The sequence below is a fragment of the Vespula vulgaris genome, chromosome 3 (assembly GCF_905475345.1).
Source record: "Vespula vulgaris chromosome 3, iyVesVulg1.1, whole genome shotgun sequence".
NCBI lineage: Eukaryota > Metazoa > Arthropoda > Insecta > Hymenoptera > Vespidae > Vespula > Vespula vulgaris.
This window is the reverse complement of record NC_066588.1, coordinates 12,267,393-12,288,937: the sequence shown is the minus strand read 5'-3', so window position 1 is coordinate 12,288,937 and position 21,545 is coordinate 12,267,393. Positions and strand designations below refer to the sequence as shown.

The 21,545-nt window shown below is 33.9% G+C and overlaps 1 protein-coding gene across 7 annotated transcripts; it reads left to right on the top strand.

Moving 5' to 3' along the window:
• The first annotated feature begins 274 nt into the window (after positions 1 to 274).
• On the top strand, positions 275 to 19,746 carry LOC127062267 (MAGUK p55 subfamily member 2). Of its 7 annotated transcripts, none has more exons than XM_050990158.1 (8): positions 276 to 994; positions 5,646 to 5,761; positions 14,158 to 14,457; positions 15,460 to 15,696; positions 16,092 to 16,566; positions 16,878 to 17,212; positions 17,875 to 17,949; positions 18,087 to 19,746. In XM_050990158.1, exons 1-8 carry the CDS (start codon positions 853 to 855, stop codon positions 18,261 to 18,263), a joined length of 1,857 nt encoding a protein of 618 aa, XP_050846115.1. In that variant the 5' UTR covers positions 276 to 852; the 3' UTR covers positions 18,264 to 19,746. The 7 variants fall into 7 exon arrangements, with proteins under 7 accessions (XP_050846117.1, XP_050846115.1, XP_050846121.1 ...); XM_050990159.1 differs by lacking the exon at positions 276 to 994 and adding an exon at positions 2,570 to 3,591; XM_050990160.1 differs by lacking the exon at positions 17,875 to 17,949 and having other exon boundaries at positions 275 to 994.
• Positions 19,747 to 21,545: the final 1,799 nt, after the last annotated feature.

Below are 21,545 nucleotides of genomic sequence, written 5' to 3'. Positions count from 1 at the left end.
CAGCACCCTTTCGTGGTCGCGTTTTACTATCGATCGATCGTGAATGGATATAAGCAGGTATTCACGTTGCCACGAGTCGAGGAACCACTAGCTTGCGTGAAACAAGGAGATACAGTATGAGAGAGAAAGAGAGAGAGAGAGAGAGAGAGAAAGAGAGAAAGAGAGAGAGAGAGAGAGAGAGAAGGAGACAAAGACAGAGGGATAGAGAAAGAGAGGGTGGAAAAGCCACCCCCTTGGTAGCACAACGTAGAGTACAAGTGCTGACAGAGAGTCAACGAGTACGCGCGGACTGATTCGATCGTTCTCCTTCTCGAACACCTTCTTTTCTTTTTCTTCTTCCTTCTTTAGCTTCTCTTCGAGATCAATATACCTTCTCCTATATTTTAATCCTTCCGTTCGTCCTTCGTATTCTATTTCTTTTCTCTCTCTTCGGCCGAAGAAGAAGATTTTGGAAACTACCACGAAAAGACGAAAATCTTCGAAAATACTTGTTCGATACGTAACACGTCACGGAGGATCTATGAATAGACCTCGATCTTGGACTTCCGCCATTTTCCGACACGCTTCGTACCATTATATACGCACTCATTCGAGCTTTACGTCGTTGTCGTCGTCGTCTTCGTCGTTTGTTGCTTCTGGTTGATCAGTGTTTCATCATTATCGCGAATCGAATCTCTTCGCGAATTTTCGGCTCGGTTACCATCGGTACAATATCCATCGAAAGGTCATCAAAAAGGAAGCTGGCTGTACAAACGGTATGAGGATGTTTTCGAGTGACCGATTTCTCAAGGAAACCACGAGATCCTTTAGAATTCGAATGGATCGTTCGAGTAGCATCGAGATAAAACGGTGATGCCAATCGACTCACTCGACAAACTTATCGAGCGAGAAATGACGTCAAAAAGAGACGTCATCGAGGATATCTGCGGATGTTCCGCGATATCCTCTATCGTGCAAAGGAAAGATAGTCTTGGACACTTCAAATCCACTTCGGGTGAGTAATTTCTCTTCTTTGAAATCCGAATTCTTTAGAGCTTTTTATGCTTTTTTTTTTCTGCACCTTAGTAAGAGGATTTTTCGATCGATTGATCTTTTATTTCTTGTCCTTTTTTTTCTTTCTTCTTTTTTTCTTTCTTCTTTATTGGATTCTTTCTCTTTTCTTATTATTTTCTCAGAAAAAGAGAGAGAGAGAGAGAGAAAAAAAAAAGGAAGGTACCAATGGTTCTAGTACGATAGCGAAACAACGATGATTAAATTTATTATACGCAGAAGAAGTACTGAATATTCTATAATAATCGCGTAGATCTTCAAGGTCTTCGACACACTAAGTTGTCTATAGTGTCGGACGATCGATATCCATGCACGTGTTCTCTCGCGAATTGAAAAATCGATTGATCAGAAAGAGACCCTTGTTGCGAAACGCTTCTACCGTATTTCAATCTTGTTCTAATCGATCATGTCACTTTGTTGAAAAGAAATTCTCGTTAGGATAATATTTCGTTTTCTCTCTTTTTAATTTCATTTGTGAATTGTAGCTTTGTGAATCAGATTACAAAGTCTTGGATTACCTAGTAACTATATATTTTTTGATATGTGTAACCTATATACCATATTTTTTTGACGATACCATAGAATGGTACTGTCAAAAATTGATATCTCTAACAAACATATCGTAGAATTTTTTTAACAGTTGAATCTTGAATCGAATTTAGCTTTAGAATTTATGAAATATCGTCGAATGGTTTACCCTCGGTTGAAAAGTGGATTTATAGAAGAATCCGCAATAAAATACCCCTTTGTCTACATTCTCCATGTAAAATAAACATAGCCTTCGTTTTGAAACCCCGAAACGTTCTACTATGTAATCTACCTTGGTTTACTAAAAAAGAAAAAAAAAATTTCCGAAACTATGCTTTTCATAAAACTCGATGAATTAAACAATGCACGTTCGTATGTATACATAGAGATCTAGAATACAATTATTTATGTAGATAAAATGAAATTCATAAATGTTGTAGATATTTTATAAGAAATATTAATAAATCAATCGAATTGTAGAAGAAATGAAAAAAATACTTAATGGTGTTATTCAAAATTCACCTATATATGTATATATATATATATATATATATATGAGTTTATAAATAATAAATATATATATTTATATATCATATATATATAAATGTTTATATATATTAATATAATATATAATATATATATATATATTTACCTGTTATTCGACAAAATTCTTTGTTTTCATAAAACAAGCAACGCGACGCGTAGATCGTATTTCTTATTAAAATTCGAAAAAAAATTGCAATAACCTTGAAAGAAAAAAATTTCGGGTTATTAGTGAAACAACATAAGAGAAGATTTCTTTTCTCTAAAGGCAAAGCTCTTCGTAGATTTTAAACGTGTACGAGACGTCTGGCTTTTCGTGTATCGTTTCTATCACTGTTTCCACGATGTTTCTCTTCCACCTTCTCCCCCTCTTGTCTTCATTCTTTCCTTCTCGATTTATTTCTCCCCTCCAAAGATATTCAAAGAGCAGCTGCTTCGTTTCCGAATCCATCGACCCTTCTCGCAGTCTCGAATCTCTGTCGGCAGTTTGAAGCCGGTGGCGCTTAAGGTTTCATTTCTTTTCGAGCCTCTCCGAAAATAATTCTATTTTCTTCAGTTTTTGTTCCTCTCTTCTCTTATTTATCTTTTTTTTTATTTCTCTTATCGTAAGCTGTCAACAGTGCAACGAAATTCCATACGGTGAAACTTTTGATATAAATGTCGATTAAAATTTGTATAATTTTTTTCTTTCTTTTCTTTTTTCCTTTTTTGATATAAATAATCGCGATGAAAGAGATCTATGTTCGAAAAACGTGTGACGAATTGGTGTCGATCACAAATCGATCGACACGCGATGGGTTTTTGTTGATACCATCTTTATAGTGTCCGATGCGCGCGCGAACTTTCTCAAGGTGCACACACTTCCGTAGGGTGTCGCTTTCAGTCCTGGCGCCTAGACCACGGGGCCTCAGGCCCAGTCAGGTATAAGACAGTCTCTCCATTCACCGTAAGGAGGTAACGAGGAAAGCAGTGGCAGAACAAAACGTCGTTTCTTTCAACTTCTCCCACCATTTTCTTCTACTCGCAAGTTCTACTACTCTTACTTACTCGATGTTTTCATTCTCAAGAAGATGAAAGTGATCGTTCAAAAGGATTCGATAACAGAGATTGATCATGGAAGAGGACAATTTTTTTAATTAAGAAGTGACGATTCTTTTAAAAGGAATTTCAGTGTCCCGGAACATGTGGCAGTCGTAATTTTAAGTGACATATTTTATCAAAGTATGAAAGCAATGATCGATAAATTTGAACTATAGCTTCGTTAAAATAACGATTTATATGCGTATTTTCTTTTATGTGTTGGCACAACGTATATACGCAAGAAAACTGAATATAACAAGTTTATGTTAACCTGCAAGGTGAACATCTCCAAAATGGTTTTCTTCGGGAGGAAAGAAAAGATCGAGGATCGTCGATTACTGGCTAGCATGGATGCCGTCAATGGCACGAAAATGTATCAAGTCGAAAACGGTAATATAAATAACTTCGTAGAAAATAAACATTATAAAATGTCATTTAATGTATCATAACATCAAAATGACTTAACGAACGCACTGAAAAATTCTAAAAACTCTAAAAGGATATATCTATATATACATATAATATATATATATATATATATATATATATATATATATATATATATATTGATATATATATATGAATGAAAAAGATAATCAGCAAAATAACGCAATCGTGATTCTCTGAAATCAAAACCATAAAAATATTTCCCATAACTTCCGCTCGACGCACGTTCTTCGAACGAAGGAATTTCTTTCTTAAATATATCGTCTGGGTGTGGAGTACAAATATTATCTTTGGTCTCATCTCTATCATTCTATTTATTCTTTCACCTTCGTAAATATATTTCTCTTACAATCAGTCTTCGATCGAAGATCGCAATAATAATAATTATTATTTTCGGTCATTCCCCGTCTACTTGTAAACGTGAAAAATAAGAAAGGAGCTTGCTTCTTGTAGATGTTATCTCGAGCTAACGTATATACCTAACATTATTATCGTCACGAAAACCAGGTCGCTAGATTATGAAACACGAACATGCGATACGAATATGCAATACTAGCATGTGCATAATACTTAAGTACTTACTTACTTACTTACTTACCTATCTCGGGTTCATCGATGCACTGTATGTATGTACATCGGTGCGCTTTAATCATTCATACGACATAAGATATATAAATATATCGTTGCTCTTTTCTATAAAAATATTCTAACGATTCATTTCCATGAGTTTGCTATACATTACTTCGAAATATATTTTATTCAACTCTACTTCCACGAATAAAAGACAATCTCATAAGTTATTTCACAGCGTGCTTTTATGTAAGGCATACCATAAGAAGATTGCATAGAACTTTAAACGATTTAAATTCATCATGAGAAAAAAGAAAAAATATATATATATAAATACACAAATATAGAAAGATAGATGGAATAAGAAATTTACAATAATCCTAATTGCTTATTATCCGATAGAAACAATCAAGATATGATCCTCCTAGCGTATATAAAAAATGTATGTATATGAAAATGATCCCTCATAGCGTATATATGAAATGTGTTTGAAACGGGAAACATTCCTACTGTATGAACTTTAATATCCAGATAGGTAAAGTTAAAAAAAAAAGGACGAAATACGATAACGGACAGCGGGAAATTTTATCCCGTTACTCCTGAAACACCTTTCGAGATGTATGAAACCGTAGTAACACTAGAATACATAGTACAACGAAAGAGTTAGGTATAAAACATCGCCTAAGGTTTCCGTCCTATCGTTTTCATTACCATAAACAACAAGAAATTAAGTTATCATATTTCGAAGGGAACCGTTCTAATTAACATCTCGTTGCAACCTCCTTAACTAGTTCTATATACATACATATATCGATAATCGAAAACAAAGCTTCGTACGTCATACTAATGCACTCACTCGACAGCGACATAACACGCAATGCTAATAGAAAAGCACTTAGAACTCTATCATTAGTATATAGCACAATACTTGAAAGACCTTGAAACCTTGATCCAAATACGTGCTAATGAGAGCTAGGAAACGCTTCGAACGTATATATTCGCTATCTTGTCTTCTTTCTTAAAAAGAGATAACAAAAAATGGGTGATCAATAACGATCAAAGAGAAAAGAAGAAAAAGAAAAAAAAACAGACAGAAATAAAAAATATCGAGCGTTCTAATTCGAAGAATAAAACGCGTGGTGCCTTAGCCACCTGTAGCTATTCTAATATTGATCCTTGGTCCGGAAGATGGCCACGCCCGAGGATTGGTAAAGAGGGGTAGAAAGAGAGAGAGAGAGAGAGAGAAAGAAAGAGAGAGAGATATTATCGTTGCGATCCCCCATTTTCCACCCTCTCTCGTAGCTGCTGCTACTGCTGCTGCCACCCTCGTTGTAGCTGCTGTCGCTATTGCTGCTACTGCTACCATTATTGTCTCGCACACATAACCTCGAAACAAGTTATGGAAAAGTACGCGGTTACTGTTCCAGCCGCGTTCATGCACGTACGTGAAAATCTCGAGGAACTGGGAAAAGTGGCCAACGACACGGATCTGCTCTTTCTTAAGGGTCTCCTCGACAGCCCTGTTGTAACTTCTCTCGTTAAGGTGAGTCTTCATCTCTGATGATTTCTTTTTTTGTCCTTTTTTTTTTGCCGGCGATCTTCTCATCCGTGTATGTATATATATACATATATATATGTATGTATGTATGTATGTATGTATGTATGTACTTATCGTTTAATGTTCCAAAGATTTCTCAACAAAGTTAATGATTAAGATAACGAACTATTGTTCCGAGGATACCTAATTATCTAGGGTCACTTCTTTTTTGTTTCAATTAACGAAATGTCACGTTTAATCAGCTTATCTATATTAGAATTAATCGTTGGTCTCATGAGTGTTGTATTTTAAGATCGTTGAAATTATTTTTACATTCGGGATGATGACTATTTGTCGACGTTTTTGATTGATTACGTGATGCTTTCTATCTCTTCCTGTGATTGATTAAAACAGGATAACCGATTGACGCGACAGTAATCATCTTTCTTTGTATCTATTCTTTTTTTTCTTTTTTGTTCTTTTTTAATCATTCGAAATTTCCTTTACCAGGTGAAAAGTTGATTAATTAGTGATTCCTCTGTTCAATCAGACAAACGTTTAGACATATCATTGTGTCAGAAGTATTTTCTTTTTGAAATCGATTTGCTTCATCATTCTCACGCTCAATCGATAACCCGCAGTGTCCATTTTCAAAAATAAGTATAGTAAAAGTCGTAGTATAGTAAAGAGGACACGAAACCTTTTTTTCAAAAAATCAGTATGATACAGTTAGAAGCTGTCTCGAACGTAATCGTTTTTTATTCTCTAAAATATTTTCTATAATTCTACATTCAGTAATCGATGATTCCTAAATTTAAATCTATTTCAACAGAACGAAAATTTTGACTTAATCATTACAAAAAATGATCACATTCGAAATGTTGAGAAATTATCCTAAATTTAGATGTTACAAAAATAAACTAGGAACGTAGGATGAAAGACAAAACAGAGAAAGGAATACGGCAAATGTGAAAGAAACTCGTGACGAATTTAGTTCAACATAAACACTGTCTTTTTTATTTTCTTACTCTTTCGAATTCCACGGAAAACGGAAAAGAATGCTTATGTACGTCACGAGAGATACGCGTGGCAGAAATTTTTTGAAGCGTCGAGTGTTTCTCTTTTCTTTTTCATTTTTCTTTGCTTTATAACGTACCACTATTACAAGAGCAGTTTTTCACGTTATTTCAATCACGACACGCTTTAGGGAACTCCCTGAAAAAGGAAAATAAAAACCATCAAAAGTTTCTTTTATTAAAAACTATTACCGCTGACAGAAATCCAAATATCGTTTGATAGCCGAAAGAAAATTCTAAATGAATGAAAGAAAATATACATATAAAAATTTATGAGGATGGTCGAGTTAAAGAATATCATCAATTTGAAATAACATACCCCGACTTACTCGTAAAACGTAAAAATTACGATCTATTAAATGAAACGGTAAAACGAAATGGATAGTATACGGAATAAACCATGCAACTTGATTACCTTTAGATGTGTAACCATTTCAACATTTGAGAAGAAAAATTTTGGTTTATGTATTACGAATAGTTAGCGACCCTGTTTATTATATAAATAATGTAAAACGCAAAATGAAAATTTATTGACTAAAGAATTTAATAAAGAATCGATATTTCATCAGTAACGAATCGTTTTTTGATGGAAACTATTCGTCTCAAACTCGTTTAATTTTCAAGCACTACTCGTAAATTGAATTTCCATGAATTTTATCGCGAAAGAGACATTACGTTTATTAGCTTGGAACGGCATCAAGGAAGAAATAAAAAGGAAAAGCAAAAAAAAAAAAAAGGAAAAAGACTAGAAAAGCTCTCAAACGAAACATTCAACGTTGTTAACCATGGTCTACCTCGTATTATCACCATAACCATAGTTTGAAATTTAAATACACAAACACTCGGAGAATACTTTATTATTTTTAAATCCTCATCTAGAATCCGTGTTATCGTGAACGCGAAACAGACGATATTTTATTTAGCAGAGAATTTTCAAGAGATTTCTTCTCCGTTTTAAGTTTATTTGTGATAATGTAACATTAACTTTCTAGTCAACCTATAATATAGAAGATATATATATATATACATATGAGTGTACGAGTGCATACATCTCACCCATTCGAAAGTTTTCTCAAGAGTCTTTTTAAAGACGAGCTCACACGTTTCTTCGAGTCACCTGTCTCGACGTCGAGTCCACCACATTCCGAAGCTCGTACCTGCTGTTACGATATTCAAAAAAAAAAAGAAGCAGGTAAAAGAAAAAGAGAAGCGTCCGATGCGTGTCTGGTGTTAAGAAGTCGTTAAGTCGGTTCTCCGTTTCCGAGTCTAACCTGGGTTAGTTTAACAATGAAAGGGCGTTGACGAACTCGGCAGGATATCAACACACTTTTGCCGAAAAGTCATCGAGATATTCGAAAAGCTTTTCTTCCATTTTGAGCGGATAATTGGTTAAAAGCCGAGAAAGAAAACAAAAAAGAACTGCCGAAAGTGAGACATAATTTTTCTTTGATCTATCCTGTCGACACGTTTTTCTTCCATTTTCTAACAGAATTACTCTACATTTTATTCTTATATCGGTGTATATCAAAATCTCGATAAAGATTTAATTCGATCATTATTAAACAGGAATTACGTTTATTGTACTCTCTATGATAATTTAAAAAAGAGTTTTATAAATTATGTGAAATTTTACATATTACACGTATATTGTAGAGTATTTCCTTAGTAAGTGCCAACTGTATCTTGATTATTGGGTAACGACGGAAAAGAGAAAATGGATTACTCGTGACGTCAGAATAAACGTCCGCTAATTAGAATAATTTCGATCATTATAACAGAATTCTCGGGTAATGAGAGAGTAAAGTTAAGTTCAAATGACAGGAGTGAAAGTTTCATATATAATTATCGGACATAATCATTCTCCGTCGTTCTAACGAAATCATTGACATTCTGAGGCCGAAATACAAATGGAAATGGACAGGAAATAAGTCCCCCTCGATGCATGGCGTGCGGTGAGACTTAAAAAAGAGAAAAAAGAGAGAGAAAAAGAGAAAAACAGAAAAAAAAGAAAATGAAGAAAGAATTTCAAGCTTATATTCTCTTCTCGAATTTTAACAGATACGTTTGTGCTTGATTCTTATTTGATAATATTCTTATTTATTATTCTTTATTTTCTTTATTCATTCGATCTCTTTATTTTCTTTATTCCTCTTTTTTTTATTAGATTATTTTTTAATTTGATAATATTCTTATTCGATACCAAATATAATATATATCAAGGTATTATCGAATAAGTCGTATTACGTCACGCGGTTAATTCAATCAAAATTTTTCTTTTTAATTCCTTTCGATCGACGAATAAAAAAATATCTCGATTGAAAAGAATATTTGTTTCCAAATTAAAAATTCTTTAATATCTTTAAAGTTGCAGATAAAAAATCGCGTTGCTCGTTCTCGCTAATATCCGCGTAATGTGATCTGACCTCGTCAACTTCGTCACATGGTTAATTCAATCAAAATTTTTTTTTTAATTTCTGTCGATCGACGAATAAAAAAATATTTGTTTCCAAATTAAAAATTCTGTAATATCTTTAAAGTTGTAGATAAAAAATCGCGTTGCTCATCCTCGGTAATATCCGCGTAATGCGATCTGACCTCGTCAACTTCGTCACATGGTTAATTCAATCAAAATTTTTCTTTTTAATTTCTTTCGATCGACGAATAAAAAAATACCTCGATTAAAAAGAATATCTGTCTCCAAATTAAAAATGCTTTAATATCTTTAAAGTTGTAGATAAAAAATCGCGTTGCTCATCCTCGGTAATATCCGCGTAATGCGATCTGACCTCGTCAACTTCGTCACATGGTTAATTCAATCAAAATTTTTCTTTTTAATTTCTTTCGATCGACAAATAAAAAAATATCTCGATTAAAAAGAATATCTGTTTCCAAATTAAAAATGCTTTAATATCTTTAAAGTTGCAGATAAAAAATCGCGTTGCTCATCCTCGGTAATATCCGCGTAACGCGATCTGACCTCGTCAACTTCGTCACATGGTTAATTCAATCAAAATTTTTCTTTTTAATTTCTTTCGATCGACGAATAAAAAAATACCTCGATTAAAAAGAATATCTGTCTCCAAATTAAAAATGCTTTAATATCTTTAAAGTTGCAGATAAAAAATCGCGTTGCTCATCCTCGGTCATATCCGCGTAATGGGATCTGACCCCGTCAACTTCGTTGATTGACCCGATCGTCTTAGGCGCCTATTCCGCGTGGCGTAGGCGTTAGTTTGCTCGCGCGCGCACGAATTTAAAGAGAACACGACATGCGCACTTCTCATGAAAGACAGATAGATAGATAGAGAAAGACAGAAAGAGGGAGAAAAAGAGAGAAAGAGAGAGAAAGAGAAAAACAGAGGGAGGTTGGGAGAGAAAGAGAGAGAGAGAGAGAGAGAGAGACACGTGTACATGTTCTCTTTCTTTCTCTTTCATACACACATATGTAAAAGAGTAGACGTGTATACAAGACGATGTAATTTCAAGCGAAGAGCCGGCTTTTGCAATCACCGATGGAGAGCTATGGGGAGAACGTGCGCGTATGTAACTTCCTTCCTCGATTGTATTTGTAACAGGAACGTAACTACTCTGTCATAGTGCCATAGGTCAACATCTTCTCAAACAATAAGAATTGAAACAAATTTACGTTTTTTGAAAGAAATATTAAAAAATTGTCCTCACGCTTATAGATATCATTGAATTTCACAAATATTTTCCTATCGTCGCTTGAAAACTAATTTGATCAAAATGATTGACTTCCTCTCCCCTCTTCCCTGTCATCTGAAAAATCTACACACGTAATCCTGTTTTCACATAGAATGATATACATTTTCACGAACTTTGGTAATAAAAAGTAAAAAAAAAAAGAAAAAAAATCGCTCTATACAAAGAAAATTAAAGTTTTACTCGTGCGGCTACCTGTTGTTCGATCTCGTCGATATCGTTCTCTCTAAACGAACGATATTAATGGCAACGTAATTAGTTTGCAAAAAGAAAACCAAAAAAAAGACATAAAAAATTGAAGAAGATCATTTAAAATTTTCTCTTGAGCGAAAGAAAGGAGAAAGAAAACAGAAGAAAAAGAAAAAGAAAGAAAACGTAAAAGAAAAAGAAAAAGGAAAAGAAAAAGAAAAAGAAAAAGAAAAATTCGTAAACCATCTCATGGCACTGGAGAATATTTTATACGTCCCTGTTGTCCATGTCGTATGCGAACGTAGCGGTGCGTCGCATGCCAGAGAGTCGTGGCAAAGCAGGAGAAGAAGAAGGGCCCCCACCTGTTTCAGAAAGTCGAACGTACTGAACGGGCTGCCTACGCGGAGGGGAAAAACGTCAGTAGTAGGCGCGGCAGTTTTCAGACGCTGCTACCTCAGCGTACACCTCTTTTACAAGACATTCTTTTCTTTCATTCTTTCTTTCTTTCTTCCCTTGCTTCCTTCCTTCCTCTTTCTCGTTTCTCTTTTCTCGTACGAAACCCTTTTGTCCTCGAAACGAAAAGGAGACCTTTGTCCTGGTGTTAAAACAGTGTACTCTATATAGTATATACTCTATAACGTGAACGTTAACTCGTCCTATCTACAAAAACGACGTCGATCAATATCAACGTTGTACGTTGCTCTTCATCGAGGCCACTGACTCGTTTCAACCAACTACGTCCAGTTGAACGAAGACCCAACGTTAAAGAAACTTCCCAGGATATCCGCAGTAGTCGTTTCGTTTTTCTCAAGTGAGCGCGTCGGTACATTAGAAGCGATCATTGTTGATTCGTTGGATAGAAGAGGTAAAGAGAAAAATCATTCGAGCGAAATTACAAGAGAAATATCGTATATGATATATCGTGTACGGTAAAGTATATTACAGTAAATACGGAGATGTATGTACGTACGTATCGTGAGATCATTTCCGTGGCTACGTGCAATAATGGCTGGTGAACAGGGAATAGAATGAAAGTTGTATCTAGTGGATTACGATCAAACGAATATCGCGAGTGAAAAGTTTACCAATCCAAGAAACACGTGATATACATTGTGTCGAGCACGATGTTTAGTCAAAATGTTAGAACGTGCTTTTACTGAACGTTTAACATTGTGTAGGAGGATTTTCAAATGATTCGGAAACAACGAAAGAAGGATGGTGAAAGGCAATGTACGGAAATAAGAGAAGGATAGAGAGACGTTCTAAAGTTCGATTGAATAGTATTTCTACTTTTATATATATATATATATACGTATGTATATATATGTTTAAACGCGAAAGATACGAATTTAATAAATCGATCGAGTTATAGAGACGCTATGAATTCTATGAAATTATACATTACAAATTCTATCAAATTATTTTTAAAAAGAAATTACAATGATCCTCGATAAATCAAGTTCAATGATAAATTTGATCTCGTTAAAATTGGCAAATCCAGCAAACATATGTCTCGCATATGTCTCGCATACCGTTTCTTCGAATACTTGCATATTCGGTTTACCTCGATCGTCTGACAAAGCGTTGGAACGACATTAACGTTTATTTTGCAACCACGAATAAATCGTGTCGATGAATTCCGTGCACCACAATTTGATTTATGTCGAGAACCTCAAACCTCGATTTCCGTGGGCCAAATTTCTAATGAACGACCGGTAACACGTATTTAGTGATTTTGAAATCTTTAGACGCCGTTTATCTTTCTTAAACTAAGAACCTATTGATAACGAGACAAAGAATAATAACTCTTGTAGAATACATAATGTACGATGGTGAAAGAACGTGATTAAGAAAAATGACCGCAACGTCTAGTCGATCGTGGCATTCATATTACAGTACAGTACAATCGTACGTAGTATGTACTTACTTACTTACATACATATATACATATATTGCGAATGAACGTGATTCAATGGTGAGTCATCGTCATCATCGGATCTCCGAGTACATGTTTAATATACTCGCAAAATCTGTTGTGCGAAATATAGCAGACGTACATACGTTTTAAAATCGACCCTGTGTTAAATCGATTATGTAGAATAAACAAATAATTGTTTACAAACAATAGGATATCAAGTTCCAAAACTAATCGCGAATATATTCTCAACGTGCTTTAATGCAAACTCGTTTCTCTGTCTGTCTTCTTCTCTTTCTCTCTTTCTTTCTCCGTCTCTCTGGATAAATCGATTTCTCTTTCAAATTTAATTGTAAGTCGTGTAAATATCGTTTGATTTCTTTTGCGTCAATACGTACGACTCTTTGTCTAGAATATATTTTTAATAACTTTCTAATTAAAAACGATTATATATTTTTAATAGCTTTCCGATTAGAAAAGTCTTGTCATATTCGATATTTGATTGATTTCAAATCGTTTAATTCTATTTAAATAAATCAAAAGCCATTTCAGATAAACTTATTCCTTAGGAAATATCCATTAGCTATAAAGCATTGTTCTCGCTGAATTACCTCTTGAAGGTGGCTTCGAAGCGCGGTGAGAATGACCCACTTTCGTAATTAATCCATAATTATTGTGACTCTCTATTGACTCTAGACACGAGTCAGGTCCTGACCATAGACATTGACTCTAGAGTTTAATAAGTCTAATGCAATTAATCCTCATTGACATCACCTTCCTTGTTCTTCTTCGATACGTTCTTTTTCTAAGGATTTAAAAATTATTAATATTTCTCTTTTTCTCTATTAATTAGATGTATCGAGTGAAAAATGTGCTTGTATTATCAACATTTCGAAGATAGGGAATAATAAATGACTTTTATCTAAAGGCCATTTTATCTATAACGTGAGGTCATTAAACAAAAATTCGTTGATACAGCTGCGCGATGATCATTACTAGAGTTCTCTTATTCTCATGAAAATACAAAAGCAAACGATAACTATGGCATCTCGCCGTACCGTAATGGCTTTGGAAACCCGTTCTAACTTTCACAACCGGTAAGAGTGACTAGATGAGTCTCACGGGGCTATCTTAATATTGGAAAAGTAGTTCGTATTCAAAACTACTTTAGAGATTAAAACAACTATTATAATGTTGAACCAATGAAGATGAATTATTTTACACATATATACATATATATATTTTATTTTTAAATAAAAATTATCACGATAACCGATAATCACTGATAAAAACGTTATAATCTTTTTTTAGGGTTATCAAGAAACTATAAAATTAGAAATATTTAATAGTTGAAGGGTTAGTTACTTAAACACAATCGATATCGAGAGTTCTTCAGATCCAAGACTCTCCTCTTGTCTCCGTGACTAAAGCTGGAGTATAAGCTACGAACGAAAACCTGTTTTCAATGGATCTTGGTCTGACTTCTGACTAACTTTCAGGTCCAGGAACGTCTCGAAGACGCGCCGGTCCCTGTAGAACCGGTATGTTCTTCTGTTTGTGACATCGTCGACGAAGTCTGCCACGAGCTTCAGTCCTATAGAAACGAGAACGGCCGTGAATTGGTAGCTCTGTTGAGAAACTCCCACTTGAAGGCGCTCTTAGAGACTCACGACGCTGTCGTGGAACGTAGGGAAGCTTCACCGATTTCAGAAACGATTCCATCTTTAGTTATGCCTTCCGACGAGAGGACGGAAGTCATGAGAGTCGTTGGACTTACAAGACAACCGGACGAACCATTGGTAAATAATTAATATTTCTTAGACCATCGTATAACATAAGCCGTTATTTTTTGAAAAAGGACGTAACTCGAATTTTTTCAACAAAATTTTATTTCTTCAATTTGTTTAATTCTTTTTTTAAATTCTTCATTTGATTTTAGCTAGAGATCGATATTTTATTTTTATTAATCGATATTAAAGTCAATACAAAAACAGACTTTTACGGCACTTTCGAAAATAACGATTCATATTATGAAAATTCCATAGGATTGGAGAAAATGTATTTTAGTAAATCTATCTAAGAATGAAACAATATTAATGTAAAACTTATTAGTGATTTATCTAGGTGTTTTATAAAGAAAAATTATACTAATTTTTGAGATTCCTATACAAGTATCTACATAGATGTGATTTTTTATGGAGTTCTCAAAATAAAGCTTAGAGTCAAAATTTAGTTTCTCTTCCCTTGAAACAAGTATCAATGTATCTCTTTCTCTCTTTCTCTTTCTCTCCTCTCTCTTTCTATTTCTTTCTTTCTCGAAAATGGGAAGAGAAACTTTGAAAATCTTTGCCAGACGGGTCTTTCTCTGTCTCACTCTCTCTCTCTCTCTCTCTCTCTCTCTCTCTCTCTCTCTTTCTCTCAGAATTAGAGTCAAAAGGAAAGACGGAAATGCCACATGCAGTTCATAAATAAGTGAAAACGTTTATTATTCTCGCTTCGATCTCGTGCCATGTGGCCAGCAGCAATTCGATTTTCTAATTCTCTCTTGTATCTGGTATTTCGTTACCGAAAACAGCAAGAAACTCGAAATATGCGAGAAGGAGAAAATTCTTTTAAGTATTAATTTTTCAGAGACAGCTTTCGCCCGCGATTTAAATGTACATTGCAAAGATCAGACTTTCGATGAAACGTTCAGAATTCCATGTTTGTTTCATTAATGAATTCCAACCCGAACGATTTGGTTTTAACTTTGATAAATAATTTCAACGAAACAGTCGACTAAAAGTTTGATATTCTTTCAGGGTCTGACAGTGCAAGTTGACGAGTCTGGCAACTTGATAATAGCCAGGATCCTTGGTGGTAGCACAGCAGCAAGACAAAGACTCTTAAGAATAGGCGAGGTGATCTTGGAAGTGAACGGGAAGACTGTTCACAATCCCGATGAATTGCAACAGGCTATACACGAGGCTAAAGAGAATCTCTTTTTAAAATTGGCCCCTGGAATAGCTAATGACGGCAGTAGACCGCTCAAGTCCACGGTAAGCGAACATATTGCATGACGTTATTTGTTCCGCTCTGCTGATCGGCTCAACAACTACAACTTTAGACATTATACATTTTTTCTTTACGTTCACTCGACGACGTAATATCTTTAGTTCCAATCGAAATGGAAATAATCTATGCGATAATTATCGGTAGTTTCTATAATTGGAATAATTATCCATAGTTCTGACAAACAGGAATACTTCCATAATCATTGGATCGTTTTGGTTTGAATTACTTCGACGGCATGTCGAAAGAAACAAATCTTTTTTGTTAACATTAACATAACAGGATTATTAGAGTTCTTGGAAATTAATAATAATTATTAATAATAAAACGAATGAGCGTATAATAAATACAATGCGATTAATAACCAACTTTGTTTTTGCAGTGTTACATGAGAGCTCTGTTCGATTACGACCCGTCAGAGGATACTCTCTTACCATGTAAAGAGATTGGTTTGCGTTTTAACAAAGGTAACGTCCTTCAAATAGTTGACCAAGCCGATCCAAATTGGTGGCAGGCGCGAAGAGTCGAAGGTGATGGGCTAAGTTCAGCAGGTCTTATACCGTCCTTGGAATTGGAAGAACGGAGGAAGGCTTTCGTTCCGCCTGAGGCAGATTTCGTTCACAAAATAAGCATTTGTGGGACGAGAATCTCTAAGAAAAAGAAGAGGAAGATGTATCAGTCGAAATCTAACGGGGAATTCGACGGTGCTGAATTACTTCTTTACGAGGAAGTTGCTAGGATGCCACCTTTTAGACGTAAGACTTTGGCTTTGGTTGGACCACGTGGTGTTGGTAGACGAACGTTGAAGAACAGGCTAATAAACAGTGATCGAGAGAAATTTGGCACGATCGTACCATGTAAGAATTTGAAGATCAATCATTTATCGTTATGATTATTATAAGTGAGATCTATAAAGATGCATGAATGAAATATATCAATTCTTATTTGTAATTTGTTTGAAATTTATAGAGTTATTGGAAACAATAAAGTTAATTGATATTGATTTTATCATTAAAATCTTTTCAAAATGATATTGCGTACACTTAACGGATAAACTAACAATAATTCAAATGATAATTATTTTAAATTATGAACATTTTTTATTAATTTATTTTAATTTATAAAAAATTATTATTATTTCAAATATTAATTATTTTGATATTTTTAGATACCTCCCGACCTCCCAGGGTTCTCGAAGAAGATGGAAAAAGTTATTGGTTTACTGATAGAGAAAGTATGGAAAGAGATATCAGAGAACATCGGTATTTGGAATATGGCGAACATGGTGGTCACTTGTACGGAACAAAATTAGACTCCGTTCGAGAATTGATAAGAGCGGGAAAGATGTGTGTCCTGGATTGTAGTCCTGCAGCATTGAAGATCCTTCATAATAGTACAGAATTTATGCCTTATGTTATCTTCATAGCAGCACCAGGAATGGAGCAATTAAAAAGCTTGTACGATCTTGGAAGATCTACAGGAGCTAGCAGTCGAAATCTGACGGTATCTATACGAGCCGAGCAATATTTTTAATTCGTAAAGAATATAATTAAACGAAAGTTGACATTTTATAAGTTAAGAAGAATATTTATTAGATCGAATTATTTATCTAGTCATTTTGAAATTATCATTCTTATTTTTATCCTTGTCGTAGAATTGTAGTCTATTCCTATACATGATGACGTTGCATTTTATAAATGTTGCAAAATGATAATTATGATTTTCCGATTGAAAATAAGATACGTGTTCGTAAAATATTTCATTGCTATGAATCCTCGTATACATAACTTTAGAAACATTAATTATACAATTGCATGATTCATACAACGACGTTTATTTTTCTTGCATGTAAATTTTATCAACGCGTTTAAGATTGAAAATGATATCATTGTAGAAGTTTAAACAAAAAAATAATCAAAAGCCTAAGTTAATTATCGATATCATTAGCGTCTCTCATTTGCATATTAGACGTATCTGTGCAATTCCGAAGCAAGATTCTTCCAAAGTATTTAATCGTATTTCACATAGAAATAATTGCATTTGTTTTATTGTAGAGTCGTCGATCTCCTTTTCTTTTTAATTTAAAAAATTTTAGCAACTATATGTTAAGCTTGATCATCCTATTTGATTTAATCCCTTACATGTATTTGATGTTCGCTTAATAGTTTGACCGGCAGAGTTCGATAAGGTACAGCTCGAGGAGGGCCAGAACACTAGAATCTCTTGCATCTTTATATGAGGTTTGTGTTGCATGATGCATCATCGTTATCTTCAATCGTATTACATTTATAGTAGTTGATACACATTTTGAACAAATTTTTGTTTTCTACGGTGCTGCGATACGCAATAATATTAACAATATATTCGATGATCACAGGAAGACGATTTAAAATCGACTCTGGAGGAATCAGCGGCTTTACAAAGGGCCTACGAAAAATACATCGATCTCGTGATCGTCAACGAAGATTTCGATCAAACCTTTAGACAAGTGATCGCAGCTTTAGACGCTTTGGCCACTGAACATCAATGGGTTCCAGTCAATTGGATATATTAATTGAAAGTATGAATCGTGACGTAAACGAAGTTTTCGTCTTTCAGAACAGATTCTCACGAGTTTCGGATTAACAATTACGAGTGAGAACGAGCGAACTAATAATTACTGCCGACTATACGGTTAAAAACCGTGAATTTCAATAGACTACTTAGTAGGAGAAAATCAAGCGAAGACGATTAAAATAACGCTTGAACGATATTCGCTATCGATCATCGGATCGATTCGTTCAATCGCCATATCTGATAAGAATCGACACGTGGAATCTGAAATTTCAAAATGACGTTTACTTATTTGAAAGAATTTCCAATGACAGAAGAATAATTATGATTTCGTCATTAACATAAAAGATTATTATTAATCGGTTGCATTTATTTATTAATTTTGTTAGAATTATTTATGAGAATATTAAGTATAACGTCTGAAAATAGGCCATGTTCTATAAATTCGTCTATAAGTAACAAAACTTTTATGTCTCTTATGATTAGCAACGTATTGATACATTATAGCTCTGATAAGATGCGCATATGAGTATGTTGCTATATCGTAAGTAATTGGAAAAACCATCAGGTGTAATATTAAATATTCACATAAAATAATTTTAAATCAGCCATAAAAAATCGTTCAAATCAGTTTCGTGTTTCGAAAAGTATCGATATAATTTTCTCAACTTCGTGCTGGAACGTTTCATGCCGTTGTAGGAAGTACAATCGTAGAATTTATGTTAATTTTTTTGTAAGTTTATAAACGAGATCATTTCGCCATTATCAAAGCATTTATTCGAATTTATACCGTCTTGTAGATACGCGATATTTTTAGTCTTGTAACTAAGAATATTTTGCGATGATTTCTTTTTGAGATTTTTATAAAACGATATTGTAACAAGCAGGCGAAGTCTTGTTTTTTAATCAAGTTTGGTCGATTGGATCGATTGAACCTAAGGATTAAACCGCCGTCCAATTATTTTTAAGATAATATACGTTTCGTATTTTAAGTTAAAATCATCTTTCTGTGCAGGATCACGTACTTTGTACTTCACTTTGATCGAAAACGATCACGTTCTTTTTGTAATAGATAGGTGAAATATTAATTGTAAGGTGCCGTTGATTAATTTCATTTATTTTTTCCTGTTTTATATATGTATATTCTATTCAAATCGCCTTCGATGCTCATACATGCTAAATCATATTCCTGGCATATAGTGCCTTAAACAAGCGCATTCTCATATTAAGAGTTTGACGCGAAGACCTACTTTTTTCAAGATAAATGTCTTATGTGCAGGTTTTACGTAAGTATTAACATACATATTTTTTAACGTATAGAGCACACTCACAGGCATACGTATACAAATTAAAATAAAATCATGCGCTTGCGTATGAGGAAATATGATGAAAGAACGAAATGCATGTATCGAACGGTGCGATTTTGATCGGACCAAATGATACGCGAAATGAATAAATTTTATCAAGTATTTGTTATGGAACAAGGCTCATTTCATTTAATCCGATTTATTCTTTACCTAAATATGTATTATTACTTATGGTTTTGCCTCTTATAGTTCAAAGTTATCTTATTTCAATAGATTATTATTAAAAATATTTTATAGAAATCTTAGATTACTCAGAAACACATTAAATTTACAATAAATTTCCCAGAAGAGACGATCTATACCTTCATATTATCCTTGATCTTCTTCTAAAGAAAGATGGAAAATTTACATCTATCGATTAATGTTACTCTTCACGTGAAAGTTACTTTGTACGTGATAATTTAAGTTGAAAAAATAAATAAAATAGCAGATATATTTATATTTTTTAATATATTAAAATATTTGAACAAATGTTCTTATTTATTCATTTATTTTTATTATTTCTTATGAATTCGATAATTAACTATTAACATAAATGTTTTTGATAACGTTAACTATCGATATATAAAATTTGTAAACTTTATATAAGCGCAATACTCTTCATTTCATATCTTTTATAAATTTATTCTATCGTATAAAATTTGATGCTGCATTCAACTTTGTGCTATATCCACTAGATGTCAGCGCTGACTTCTTTAACATCTTTACTTGAATGTAGGTAACGAAGATATCTTCATACTCACTTATTACCTATTATTAAGGATTAGAAGTTTCTTATTAGTTTTTTATTAATACTCCTAGTCATAATTATTGACGAAGTATGGAGTATTACTTATGCATAATTATAATCTGTAAGACTGTTAACAAAAAAGAAAGAAAAAAAGAATAAAGTTTTTTCATATTATCGTTACAGTCTACAAAGTCACTATAAAGACGGATGAAGATTAGTATGTTAAAATAAAAATGTTAATAATAATATATAACGCGTAAGGAAATGGTAAAAATAGATTTCCGCTGATAGGAAAGATACCTGAGTAAAGAAAGGACACCAAAGAATCTCTGCAAAAGGATTTTGAAATACATCACGGAGAGGACGTTTTATTACAGTTTTCATCCGCAGATTAGCCCCTTTGGAACCATCGATACTCGATTCAGGAACTTTATAACCCTCATAAAAGTATCTATTTGGTGTTTGCGACTGGACCGACTAGCCCGGAGAAACTCGAACAAAAAGGTCTCTCGTCCGCGTATCCTCACGGAATTTTTCTCAGTATACGTAAAACGATGTTACGTTTCGGGGTCCAATTACGCCTGACTGCCGACCAACCTTCCTCTTTTCAGCTTCTTTTAGAAGCTGACCCATCCCTTTTTCACTTCTTCCTTATCCCGATTTTTTCCGAGGTAGATGCCACAGATAAAAAGGATAGAGATAGTAGCTGTTGGTCGTAAAAAAAAATTTTCTTCTGTAGTACGTTATAGTAAATAAAAAATATTTTCTTCATTTCACAAAGTCACTTATCAACGACAACGAATTTCAACGAAGTTCGCTAGAAACTAACGATATTACTTCGCACGTTATGTATAAAAATATTATTTTTATTAAAACCTTACGATAATCTTTAACATTCTTAATTGGAGATTCTCAAATAATAAAATATTTAGACACGATACGTGTATTTTCTTCTTATCCCTTAAATTCCTCTTTTTTTCTCTTTCTCCCTCTTTCTCATTAGTTTCAAGATTCTTGTTTATCCCACGATCAAAGGCATCTTCAAAAAAAGAAGAAAGAAATCATTGTCGAAACGCTGTGGCACATAGTCACGGAAAGTTCAAGTCGAGCGATGGTATGAGAGAAAAAAGTTGAAGAAGGAGGATATAGATGGGTGGAGGTTGGTCGGTTCGTTCACAGCATCACG